The sequence below is a fragment of the Scyliorhinus canicula genome, chromosome 7 (genome assembly GCF_902713615.1).
Source record: "Scyliorhinus canicula chromosome 7, sScyCan1.1, whole genome shotgun sequence".
Taxonomy (NCBI): Eukaryota; Metazoa; Chordata; class Chondrichthyes; order Carcharhiniformes; family Scyliorhinidae; genus Scyliorhinus; species Scyliorhinus canicula.
Window position 1 is genome coordinate 148,007,812 of NC_052152.1, and position 14,051 is coordinate 148,021,862.

Below are 14,051 nucleotides of genomic sequence, written 5' to 3' on the forward strand. Positions count from 1 at the left end.
AAGGTAGGCCAACAGTTACATATGGCCCGCCCAACGATCAGGGAACAAACCAGGTATTGGAGAAAATCAATACGAACGATTGGGACATGGTCCAATTAATTGGGACCAAGTCCGGGTCCGCCCAGAAGGGCGCGAAACCCCTGGGGACTATGAAACAGAGTCCCCAAGGTCAGTTCGCTCTCTTCTCTTACTCTTACTCCTCTCCATCTTCAACTTAGCATTTGGCTTTCAGCGACTAGAGGCCGCCAAGCACCAACCAAGTAAGTCTAAGGTCAACACACGCTACGAGATAGGCGCTCCTAGCTACTATTCTATACCAGTTCGAAGCCAGCAGTATCAGAACTGGACAACGGCCGTTGTTCCTCTGACTGAGTAGGCCACTCGAAGCTAAGTATAGGATTTTAGTAGTTGTTGTAGTTTAGTGAGTAGAATTTGTGCATGAGTAATAATTGACTGTGTGTGTAAATAAATGTGTATTGATTTCAAACTTACTAACTGGTGTATCGAGTTATTGATCAGTATTCAGCTTTAAACCCTGTGGTGGTATCAGAAAGATACCTGGTGACTCTTGAGCAAAGGTAATTAAAACAGCAAATTAAGGGAAAGCATAACGAGCAACAGTATATATCACATACATGAGTGTGGGCTCACCAAGCTGCAGCCATTTTGCAGCAGCTGCAGGAGGCTACACATCTCTGCTTAATAAAGCCTCGATTACTCTCTACTCTCGTCTCATCGTAAATGAAAGTGCATCATCACTCTAACTGGATGACCTGCTCCTCTGCATCTCAAACTTCCTAGCCTGCATGGGTAAGATTATGGAACACCTGAGGGATCATGGGAATACCTGAAAGCATCAAAGGTGCGGAGGCCATCATGTATGTGGCTAAAGTGCTGGAGAAGCTGATGGGCAAGTGGGCTTTTGCCCGGCCTCTGGAGGTGGACCGTGCACAGAGATCACTGATGAGAAGGCTGCAAGTGGGCGAGCGCCAAGGATGATGGTGGTCCGGTTGCACGACTTTCTGGACAAGGAGAAAATTCTCCGATGAGCAAAGCAGACCAGGAACTTCTCGGGATATAAACTGACTCAGAACAAGAGTGATAGTCGATAACTGGACCTGATCCACAAGTGGAACCTGTCCAACCTGGTGGAGGAGATAAAGAGGGACTTGCAAAGGTGGAACTCTCTCCACTCCACTTTCTCACGTGCAGGGCTGAGCCTAACACAGCTAAAAGTGGTGCACAGGGCGCACCTCACCAGGACACGCATGAGCGGGTTCTTCCTGGAGGTGGAAGACAAGTACGCACGGTGTCAGGGGAGTCCGGCCAACCACTCCCACATGTTCTGGTCCTGTTCCAAGTTGATCGGCTTCTGGACCACCTTTTCCGAGGCCAGGTCCAAAGTTGTGGGGGTGAGGGTGGAGCCATGCCCTTTAGTGGTGGTCTTCAGGTTGTCAGAGCAGACAGAACTCTTTGAGGGGACAGGCACCTCCATTGATTGCCCGGTGGAGACTCTTGCTCAGATGGTGGTCAGCAGTGCCAACCAGGCCACAGACTGGCTGTCCGACCTAGCAGAATTCCTGAGGCTGGAAAAAATTAAATTTGCCATCGGGAGTAGAAGGGTTCCACTGCATGTGGAAGCAATTCACTAATATCTTCCAATACTTTTTCGTGACAAGCAGCTTGGGGGGGTGGGGGGGTAGAGAGTGAAGCAGAGAGGAATAGCCAGAGGAGTAGGACAGGAGGAAAGGTGAGGTATTACCCAGAACTCAGGGTTTGCATTACACCAGGGGCACGGATGCCCATAAGCAGTACTACAGCAACACGGTCCTGAAAAGAGGTTGAATCCTGAAGGCCAGGCTTTACCACTTTCGGTTTGCCCCTTCCTGTGGTGCTGTACGCTCGGAACCCCCCCCCCCCCCCCTCAGGCCACAACAGGTTATTTTTAGACTATAGTGGTTACCACATCTGCCGCAACTGGAAAAACTGATCACATTGTTGCTATGGCTATCACAAAGCGTGCATTGTAATCACATTTTGTGTATGTTCAGTTCAAGGATGTATTTTATTCATATCTATTATTTTGGTAGATACAATTGCATATTCGAGTTGTGTGTTTTATGCTAGTTTGCCAGAAATGAAAATTTTCAATAAAATATATATTTTTAAAAAAACATCTGGTTCACTGACGTCAAGGGAAAAAAATCTGCCTCCCTTATTTGATCTGATCGACATGTGACTCCAGATCGAGAGCAAGGTGGTTGACTCTTAAATGTGCTCTGAAATGGCCAAACAGGTCACTCACAGGCAATTAGGCTTGGGCAACAAATGCTGGCCCAGCCTTGGTGCCCACATTCAATGAATGATTACATTTACAAAAACTCAGCATTGGTGCTGCCCCCTTCCATCATTTTGCTGATGATTGAGTAGACTGATGGGGCGGTACATGCTTGGGTTGGAATTGTGCTGTGTATTGTGGACAGCACATACTTGCACAATTTTCCAATTGCCAGGTAGTTGCCAGTGTTGTAACTGCATTGGAATAGCCTCGGGCAAGGTTATCTCTTCATGCACAATTCTTCATCACGATTGCCAGAAGCCAGAATGTTATCAGGGCCCATAGACTTTGCCAAATCCTGTGCCTTCAACTGCTTCTTGATATCATATGGGCTGAATTGAATTTGTTGAAGCCTGGCACCTGTGCTGCTGGAGTCATCAGGAGGAGATAAAGATAGATCACCTACTCAGCCCTTCTGCCTGAAGATGTTTCCAAATGCTGCACCCTTATCTTTTGTGTTCTCGTGCAAAAATATGTGGTGACAACATTGAATTTGAACTGGATCTCACAAACGGCAAATGAATGAAAACCCAATGGAAAGAAAATCTACCATTTAGATGTGAAGATGGTGGCTAAATCATATGATGAAACTCACTGCAGTAATGTTATTGTTCCCTCCTCATCGGTACCACTTTCAGTATTTATTAAAATGCTATACATACTCGTGTAAAATGGAATCTGATGCACCAGTTGGCCCCATGATTTTTAGCCTAAAAAAACATTGGGTGGGATTCTCCAATAATGGGGCTAAGTCCCCACGCCCACGAGAAAACGGGCGTGAATCACTCTGGACTTCTTTCCAGGAAGTCTGGGTGATTCTCCGTTTTAAGGGGGCTTGCAGGGCCTGCGGTGCTTCACGCTGCCCTGGCTGCCGATACGGGACCCTGCACTTCTGGTCGCGGGTCCGCGCATGCGTGCAGCAGCTTCGGTGCTGGCCCCGCGCAACATGGTGGACCCACACAGTCGGTCGGCGCCGAAGAAGTAGGCTCCCCCCAGATCATGCGCGTCCGCCGATCGGTGGCCCCCGATCGTGGGCCTGGCCATCATGGAGGCATCCCACCCCCGGTGACGGATCCCCCCGCCCCCTACCAGGACGGCCACTCCGAGCTCCCACCCGGTGGAACCACATGTGAAACATGCCGACGGGAACTCGGCCAGTTGTCCACGGTGAATTGCCGCGGGGGCCTCTTTCAACAGCCCTCAACCGGCACCACAGAGACAGAGATGTTAATAGGAACTAAGTTGATTGGTGAAACTAAAACCAAGTCAGAGAGTTTTTCTTTATTGAGAGAGTTTGCTGACTTGTTCAGTCTCACAACTCTCCTCCCATTACACCTAGTGTCCCAGCTACCCCCCATTTATATGTGCTCAAAGATAACTAATACCCATCAACCATAATAATGTAATTGACATGACATTAACAAACCTTGGCAATGTAATTGACAAGAAAGAGATAATAAACAGCTGCTAAGGGCACCACTTGCCCCATTACCTTGCAGATTATTTGGAGAGGCATGGTAGGCGTGCCTGCCAGATGTGTTTTCATTGACAGTAGGCCCCTTGAACACATTACCCGTGTAAATGTCTTAACCTTTTGCCTCAGGAATGGGGCTCAAACATTCAACTTTTACAGAAATCACCGCTCATTCAGCATTTTGTTAGTTTATTTAGAGAGTTTTATTAAATACATTTTAACTATTAATTGATTACATTTTCTTTTATATTTTTAAAGAACATATAATCTATTAAAATGCACTCAATGTATGAAACAGACAGCACTCAGTAATTCATGGATTAATGTACCAAAACACACAGATTTTGGATTTCTAACAAAATCATCCGTGGCAAAACTAAAACTGCCAAATTTCAATAACTGAATCTATTAAAACCACAAAATAATTGTAAATCATTTACAAAACCACAATATAATAGGTGCAGGAAACCAACCCCCCCCCCCCCCCCCCCCCTTACTCTGGGAAACATGAACATTGACAGAAGATAACTGTTTTCCTATACTTTTGCCTTTCTAATATCTAAACTGCACCATTTATCATTACAACCCAGCTGCTGTCCAAGTGGAGTACTTGGCCTGATAATGACAGCCACTCTTTTAAAGGGAAACATATTCTCTGGCTGAGACCAAACTGTGATGCTAATAAACCTGGAGATCTAGACAACAAAAGTTCAAACATCAGTTCAATTTGTACTCACTGTCCTGAGTCACTGGTTGTCCTGTCTGAAGATTTGGATAGGGCTGTTCTTGTAATAATTGCCTTATCTTGTGGATGGATCTGAAGTAATAACTTCAAGACCCCGTAAGTATTTGCTGCTCAAGGTATTCTCAATTTAGCAAGACTATTAATTAAAACTTTGTTAGCCAGAGAATAGTGGGCTAATTCTCTTCAGTCAAGTGCCATGATGCATCTCTTGGGAACCTCGGACAGAGAGGCCTTGGGTCAGAATAAGGTTCCTTGATTTACATGGTACAGACAAAGACCAATTCCACAAGGGCCTACTTCGGACATGCAGTGTGTGGGAACAAAAAACATTGCTTGTCAACTGCTTATAATGCAACATAAAATATTTAATAATGGATCTGTAAATGTACCAATAACGATCCTGGAATGAGAGTCTTATTTTGCAGGGCCAGGTGAGACACACCGATACTCCTGGTGAAGCTGGTGTGTCTACTTCCTCCCAGCATTTGCGTCCATCTGATCACCAAGGCTAGGGTAGAGGAAATGCCGCACCTGATCATTCCCTCTTCCTGTCCCTTGCAGTTTAACATGAGGCCATGCTCGGGACAGTTGGATGTTCTCCCCCAGGAAAGGTGCAAAGAAGCTCAAACCCTGGGACTGATTTATTAACATCCCAGGTTATTTCCTGGGCCTACAGTCACACTCCCAGCAATTTAAACCAAGAGTGTGCCCGAACGGCATGTCAAAATTTGGGGCCTCTATGTAGCCTGTGAGAATATTAACCTAAATATCCCATAACACCACAAAGTTTGGATACTCCAGCTCTACCCAATTTATTTTAATGCCACATTACATCAGTAAATTCATAACAAAGATCCTCTGCCAGAAGCACTGCTTGATGAAAAAAATCGCGGCCTCACCAATCTGGGCTCCAGGCCATCACATCCTCACCTTCCAGGAACCTCCGCTGTTAAAAATAGCACACTCATTATGGCCAGGAGACAATCCCTGATATCCCAGGGTAGCTACTCATGCAAATCAATGTTGTAGCTGTAATATCTATCTGTTGAAGAGGTCAGAATGTCTGGGTGAAGCTTGCCTGTAAGAAATCCACTTTAAAATTTAAGGATGAAAATTACTTGGCTTTTGCCTTTGAGAGGCCAGGCCATGACCACAGCCTTCCTTCACCAGTTACTTCACTGCTGGATCCACTTCCTCTCCTCCTCGTCGGGCCAGGTTTACCTCAGCCAACCAAAGTGGTGGGTCTGACTGAGAGACAGGGACAAGGCTATTCTTGATGAGGTCATCTCCCATGTCCCCTCCCTATCCCAGCACAAGCCCCAATTAGTCCAGGGGTTCTTGCTGACTCACTGAAAGTATGGTGGGAGAATATCTGAATGGCTGCAGCGTTTCCATGGCTTTAATTGATAGCTGAATTCTTACCACCAATGGGAAGACCATTAGAGAGATAGTGGCATTAATTTGTTGCAAGGGGTGGTAAGAAGTAAAATCAAAACTAGGTTTCTCTTAACTCAACCGAAGATGCTTCTGGCTCTTTTGCAGGAAACTACCAAGGATAACCTTGCAAAGGAAAACAAAAGGCCCGCTTTCTCGGCAAGTAAACGTTGATGAAGAATTGTATGGATGCCCAACAATTAATGGAGGTCCAACCATTCCCTAATTTGGTTTGCAAATGCAGGATTGGCCGCAGACGTGCCGATCGGAATTAGGGTTAAAAACATTCTTAATACATGAATGATCATCCACTACTCTATAAAATTGTTTTAAGATGCATTATATATGAACTTAAAACTGAAAGGTACCGTGCTACAATTCAGCTGTACTCATTTCTTCTTGCATGAATGAAGGATAAAATGAAGGATGCAGCCCCTCAGAAATTAAGCCTGATGTCCAAATGTTGCAACATGATCTTCAGTATTCAGCTAAAGCTACCAAAATGTTAATGTAAACAGTACAAGATTTCTCCTCACCAATGATTCAATGCATAGGTGTCAATGAGCATCGTCAGCCCATTAACTTTATAAAAATCCTCAAAGTTCTTCAAAATTTAACATATTGTTTGCAACATCTGACCAGGCAGAATATTGAGCTCCATCCATTTCTGAAGCCACTTGGTTGCTACTCTCTAAAGCATGGTTCATACCACCAATTGCTGCACTACAATCTGGACATTTTGCTCTTTCCATTGCACCTCCACATTCTGTGATAACATACACATGTCCATTTGGGCATTTAAACCAGTGACCTTGGCGAAGGCCCATTGCCTTCACTATCATTACTTTTTCCGTCTCAGATATATCAAGACCAGTTTCAGGTAGAGCCAACTTCAATGTTTTCATTTTCTCTTTAACCAGCCTTTCGTCATTTTCAGTGAACGCTTTTGTGCACTCAAGGATCTTCTGCACACATGCAATATCATGTTCCGTTGAAGAATTTAGCTTTCTACCAGATGCCATGCTGCACCGGCCATAAAGGTCAGAAAGAAATGATAGCCTCTGAATTTCACTTTGCAGATCAGTAAGCTCCTGCCCTGTGAATCTCCCTCGAGATTTATCTATCCACCTCAAACACTCAAGCAACATAGTATTGAACTTGGCTTTCATGTGCAAATTTAATCTTGCCTCATGACGTTTAAGTTCAGCAAGCCTGGAGAGAAATGCAATTTTATTTTCAATAACAGTAAGACCCTGTAATGACAGGGGACATGACTGAAGCGCAGAAGACAAGTTTTTATCCTGGTCTGGAAACTGTTCAGCTATAATGGAGCTCTTCTTCAGTTCAGACTCTAACTGTTTCCTAAGTTGGTTATTTTTCTCTGCATCTCCTTGGACAATCTTCTTCACTTTTTCAATTTCACAGAGACTGTTTTTTATTATGGCCCCATAGCGAAAGTTCTTCCTGATGGGCATTCGACACTTTGGGCAATCTTTAAGCTTTATGACTGCGCCATTGCTTTCCTGCCTCTCATTCATGTACTGGTCAAAACCAGTCACTTCAAAAATATGGCAGCAGTCCTCCAGTTGAACAAATCTGGCATCGGGTTCGTCTTCATTCCCGAAGAAGATATCAGTGAGTTCAGCATTGTGGCATTGACGACACATTTTAGGGCAAGGCTCGCCACAGAGGCCGACACAAGGGTGTTGGCATTTCAGGAGTTTCCTGCATGGCTCATTACAAGGAGGCCTATCGCATGGCTCTGAGCAGAGCTTATGACACTTATGGTGCCGGCAGGCCCATTCACAAGGCTCCACACAAGGAGTGCACAACTCCCCGCACTTCCTTCCACATTTACTGTGCTTGCACAAGTTTTCGCAGCGCCGCTGGCATGGAGGGCACTGGTTCGTGCAGGGTTCCAAGCACTCGTGTGAACAGATTAACAACCTCCTGCAAGGCTGTTTGCAACTCTCATGAAAGCGGCCTTCGAAGCAACGATGGCAAGATCCAGGGCAACTGTGGCCACAGTCGAGGTGCATTTTGCATTTTTCTTTGCAAGGAACGCATCTTCCAATCTTGGCAGCCTCTTTTATATAACAGTCTACTTCCTGGATGTGACCGCATTTGAGGGCTATTGAGACTTTTATGGTGCACATTTCACAATCTTCTCCACAAGCTGCAGCACATTTATGGCCACAGTACAGGATCTTTGAGCATGGTTCCTTACAAATAAAATCTTCTGGGTTCTTCGAGCAAGGCACCTTTTGCAAGTGCCCACACTGAGGAATGACTTTATCCACCTTGACTTGGCATTTGCCACATCTTTCATAGCAGGACTTGGCACACCTATGCCCATCATTACAAAGTACCTTCTGGCATGGTTTCAAACAATTAAATTCCTTGTGCTCCATATCGTATGGATGACATGCTCTGGTACAAACGTGGCCACAGTCTAACCTGTACTCACATGGCAGGCTGCAGCCTCCCTCGGGCACTTTGTTGAAATCTTCTGCTTTGGACACCAGGGTCATAGTTTTAGGGTGATTCTGACAGGTCAACAACAGTGAGGGACCGATATTGGCATTTTCACGCAAGGTATGCATGATCTTGCTCCAAAGAGGAACGTTAGCTAGAATACTCATGTTTCCTATGCAGTAAAGACCTTTCTTGGCTCGAGAGAGTGCCACACACACCCTGTTTGCTATTTGCAAGAATCCCACATTGCCTTTCTTATTGCTCCTCACAAGTGACAGCAGAATAATATCGTTCTCCTCTCCCTGGTATTTGTCAACCACATGCACCTTCACACCAGCAAACTTCTTGGACGGCATCATCTTGCGTAACGTGAAGAGCTGGCCTGTATAGGTGGTGAGAATGGTAATCTGAGAGGGCAAGTAATCCTGACAGATGAGATAGTAACACAGTGCTACAACAAAGGCGGCTTCATGCAGATTCCGATGACTCTTGCCATCCTGGATTTCTTCTTCAGGGTAACTGTGTTCTATAAAGAACAGGTTTGAAGAAACTCCCTGTGAAAAAAATGATGGGAAGGAAAATTGAGAGAGTTAATACAGAAAAAAGACAATGCAACAAATTCAACTAACTAAAATTGTTTGTGCAGAACACATGATAAATTGTTACAGACAACGGAGGGGGGGGGGGGGGGGGGGTGGACAGACTGGAAGTATCCATTTTACTGAGAGAATATGGAAACCTTCTTTGAGAAGATCTTATTTTAAATTAAACTAACAGCGATGCCTGGCATTCCTTTTGCCAGAGGCTTGAAATCTTTAATTTCAAAACGGTTCCGGCTACAACATATGCAATGAGCATTTTCAACCGTGAAATTAAACTGCACTGGCAATGCCATTCTATACACTACATCATAAAGAATACCTTGGGACATTTTATTATGTTAAAGACACTTTTTTTTAGTTCATTCGTGAGTTGTGGACCTTGTTGGCTAGGCCAGCATTTATTACCCTTCTCTAATTGTCTTTGAGAAGGTACTGGTAAGCCGCCTTCTTGAACCGTTGCAGTCCATGTGTGTAGGTACACCCACTGTGCTGTTAGGAAGGCAGTTCACAGCTAGTGTTAACTAAAGCGTTCATAACCACAAATATTTAAGTGACATCACCAAATTACTGCAATGATCAGAGTAAATCCACAGTAAATGCTATTCATTTTGTACTTGTATTCCCCTCAAAAAGGGGTCCAATCACAAATGTAGAAATGCAGTTCAAACCTTGATATTTTCATAATTCAGTACAGATGGGTGATTCTCCAGCTGTTCATAGATGTGAGGACACAAAAGTGCAGCTATTTCAGGCCTCATGCGATGCTGGAATACATAAAATTAATGGCAGAATTATCCCGATTGTTAACCTCCTCCAGACAGTCAGGCTCAGACTCCATAGGTATTAAACTCATGGGGAAATGTTATGAATCAATATCGGTCATGGATATCTTCTTAGATTTAATGGAATCTGTTACTCCCTTAAGCATTCTGAGCATCTTGCATTTATGAACTTGACTTGAGGCCGATCGCTCCCTTGTGCCCTGGGCTAGATCATTGTGATGTAAAAATGTGACTACTATAATGGTCAGGTGAGAAAGGTGAGTAGTTAGGGGATCAAAAGGAAGGCAACAAAGGAGCAAGAAGTGGGTCTCATGGGTGAGATGACCTGGTGTTAGGAGGCAGTTTGGAAGGGCGGAAAGATTGGGTGCAGGGCTGCTATAGGTACGATTAGTGGAAGCTGGTAGTGCAATGATCCATCCCCGAGGAGAAACTATGAACTAAAATAACCACATTTACTGATTGATCCCCAAATGAAGAGATTACCAACGAAGACTCCATATTCTGCCACTTTTCCTTTGACATGAATCAGAAACAACACAAATTACACATGAATTTGCAGGCAAATGCTACTTCAAATAAAAATGGTAAATTTCACTTTCAAACAGTCTATACAACAACGATGTGTCTTGCTCAGCCACAAGCGTTTCCACCTCTGCCCACACAAATATGATGTGGGGATGCCGGCTTTGGACTGGGGTGAGCACAGTAAGAAGTCTTACAACACCGGATTAAAGTCCAACATGTTTGTTTCAAACACTAGCTTTCGGAGCACTGCTCCTTCCTCAGGTGACCTGAGGAAGGAACAGTGCTCCGAAAGCTAGTGTTTGAAACAAACATGTTGGACTTTAACCTGGTGTTGTAAGACTTCTTCCTGTGCACACAAATATGGCACTATGTAACTACATGGTTCCACAATATGCTGTTCTTTATTCATCCCAGGTGGGTCAGGAGTCCTAACCCACAACAGCTTTCACCTTCGAATTTCATGGGTACCATGATCATCAGTGAGGCACACTTCTACAAACCCTCTCTCCTTCGGGTCACAACAGTCCTAATAGTGTAGTCCTGATAGTCCAGCGGTTTACCCTGAAATTCACTTTAATCTTAAACTGGCTCTTCAATTTTGTCCATAGCTTGGCTGGATTTGTCTGGTCATCCTCAGACAGGCCAGAATCATTAATCTAGCACAGACCTCAGTTTCCAATGGTCTTGGAAGCATTGTTCAATCCTCTGTTTAAATAGTCTGAAATCTCCTAGGACATTGAATGTTTTTCAGTCTATCAATTTCTGCAAATCTTGCTGCCATTGCCTTAGTCCTCAGTTACTTATTCCCCTGAGGAGCAACTGTTGCTTCAAGAGCTGTGGTGAGCTGGATTGGCTACAAAGCTGAAAAGGAGTCATGCCCTGAGCTATGTTGCTGCTGTGCAGGCTTTTAGCTTGCAGGTGAAGGGACCCTGATTTTGGGCTAGGTCAATGGCAGCCAAATGTGGTAATGGCATGAAGGACTGAACACGACATTGCACTGAACCCTGTAACTGAGACTGCTATTTTGTTTGTCTTTTATGGCTTATCCAAAACCAGGTTACAATACTTGGTTACAATACTCTAACAGTCGCTCTCTGATGTGAAAATGATGATCCAGTCACATGACTTCAGTTGGAGTTTACAATTTTGTTGGCTCACTATCGCTGCCACCATGTTGTATTATCTCTTTCCAGATTAATACAAACCAGGCTGAAGGCAGGCACATTGGAAACTTCCACATGTGCTGCTCAATGTGAACACTAAGATGGCATGTGATATTGCATATGACATAACTATTTACATAGGGCACAATATAACCGAATCGGAACAGAGTCCAAAGCGCGTTTAGCCAGATATTTCCTTTTTTTAAAAATAAATTTAGAGTACCCAATTCATTTTTTTTTCAATTGAGGGGCAATTTAGCGCGGCCAATTCACCTACTCTGCATATCTTTTGGGTTGTGGGGGCGAAACCCAATCAAACATGGGGAGAATGTGCAAACTCCACACAGACAGTGACCCAGAGCCGGGATTGAACCAGGGACCTCGGCGCCGTGAGGCAACAGGGCTAATCCACTGTGCCACCGTGCTGCCCCAGCCAGGTATTTCCTGGCGTTTGCAGCGTCGAGAAATGGCACGCTATCTATCGGGACTCTAGTTCAATTTGGTGCTTCAGCGGGGAACACTTAGTCCCATTTCCTGCACTGAGGAGCACCGCTTGCTGTAACTCTTTAGTGCAGGAGGAGATCTATAAACGATGTCCTGATCCCTCAATCCCCAAACCCCTCAAAGCCCCAACTTAACCCCCGAACCCCCCAAAGCCACAACTCATCCATAAGAAGGTCCTTGGGCACCCTCGCACCCCACCACACATGCACAGGGCACCCCTGGGCTTGATCCCTGGTGCAGGAAAAAATGCCAACCTGGCACATTGGCAGTGCCCCGCAAGCTGGAAGTGCAACATGGGCACCTTTACAGTACCAGGTTGGCAACCAGGTGACGCTGCCAGGCTAGCAGTGCCAAGGGGCCTGGGTGGTACTAGTGCCAGGGTGCCACCCTGCCCATTGGGCAAGCACCTGAGGGCCTCTGAACCCCTGGGAGACCCCACGAGAGCCGTTCTGTCTGGTCGGCGTTTGTGGAGACCAGCACTGAATGGCGCTCATCCGAGGTCTCCAAGGCAAAGGGGCTGGTTTAGCTCACTGAGCTATTGCGCAGGCTTTTAAAGCAGACCAAGCAGGCCAGCAGCATGGTTTAATTCCCGTACCAACCTCCCCGGACAGGCGCCGGAATGCTTTTCACAGTAACTTCATTGAAGCCTACTCGTGACAATAAGCGATTTTCATTTTCATTTCATTTCATCCAATCCCAATGCCTCGGGTAGATAGGGAGAGCAAGAATAGCTGTCTCACTCTAATGTGCAGATTTCATAGAGTCCCTACAGTACTGAAGGAGTCCATCGAGACTGCACCCCTCTACCTCAGCCTACTCTGATGCCAGATCCCCGTAACCCCACCTAACCTTTGGACATTAAGGGACAATTTAGCATGGCCAATCCACCTAAGCTGCACATGTATGGACTGTGGGAGAAACCGGAGCACCCGGAGAAAACGCCACAGACATGGGGAGATAAAGTGCAAACTCCACACAGTCACCCAAGGTCAGAATTGAACCCAGGTCCCTGGCGCTGTGACAGTGCTAACCACTGTGCCGCCAACATTTGCAAAATAGTGATCCTGCCCACAACGGGTGGGATTCAAATCCCACATTTCACGAGATCGCATGAGACCTCGAGAGGCGTGGTGAGCCAGAAAGGGATCTTCCAGCATCTACCGGCCCGTATGGCCTTCCAGGCGTAACACAGCCAGTAGATCGCAACCACAATTATATATGTAAATTAGCATACTTTACATATGGACAAGCACACCATCATTTTTTTTTTCTCTTGTTTTTATAAATTTAGAGTACCCATTTCATTTTATCCAATTAAGGGGCAATTTAGCGTGGCCAATCCACCTAACGTACACATCTTTGGGTTGTGGGGGCGAAACCTACACAAGCACGGGGAGAATGTGCAAACTCCACACGAACAGTGACCCAGAGCCGGGATCGAACCTGGGACCTCGGCGCCATGAGGCAGCAGGGCTAACCCACTGTGCCACCATGCTGCCTAAAGCACACCATCATAACAATATCCCTTCTAAGTCATTAATTTTAATGAGCTAAATCAGAGCAGCAACCAACAACAGGTCTGCTAGTGCCTCAACATATGCTGGGTCCACACTGTCACTAGAGCATATCACACCTTCCATGTTGGTGGTGTTCTCGGTTATGTTCTTGAGCTTTGTCAGCTGACTCTGTTGCTGCAGCATTAGGGTAGAAGGTATATTATAGATGCGGAAATTGTGGGAAATTAAAAACTTCAAATTCCTGACAAGGCAGCTTTAATGACCATTCAACAAGAAGCTGCACCTCGGCTATCTTTCGTACTGAATTTATACCTGGTGACAGAAGGAAAGAATTTGTGCATTGAGAGGTTTTACTAATCATAAATTCCTTCACGTTAACAGTCACTTAGTATTAATGTAACAGCAGGAGGGATTTTCAAGCTCCTGTACGGAAGCAGTTTATTATTTTCGTGTTTCTATCAGCTATATTATAAATAAGCAGTTCTGGAGAAA

General features: G+C 45.2%; 1 protein-coding gene across 4 annotated transcripts in view; it reads right to left on the reverse strand.

Annotated features, from left to right (window-relative positions):
• Window positions 1–3,984: 3,984 nt before the first annotated feature.
• znfx1 (zinc finger, NFX1-type containing 1) overlaps window positions 3,985–14,051 on the reverse strand; it is a 76,008-nt gene continuing 65,941 nt past the window's right edge. For 3 of the 4 annotated variants that reach the window (XM_038803094.1, XM_038803092.1, XM_038803093.1), the window contains exons 13-14: window positions 9,737–9,832; window positions 6,588–9,020 (exon numbers count right to left, since the gene is read on the reverse strand). In XM_038803094.1, the coding sequence (XP_038659022.1) occupies window positions 6,588–9,020; window positions 9,737–9,832 (2,529 nt within the window). Of the gene's footprint in view, window positions 9,021–9,736; window positions 9,833–14,051 lie in introns of all 4 variants that reach the window. The other variant, XM_038803091.1, reaches the window with a different exon arrangement.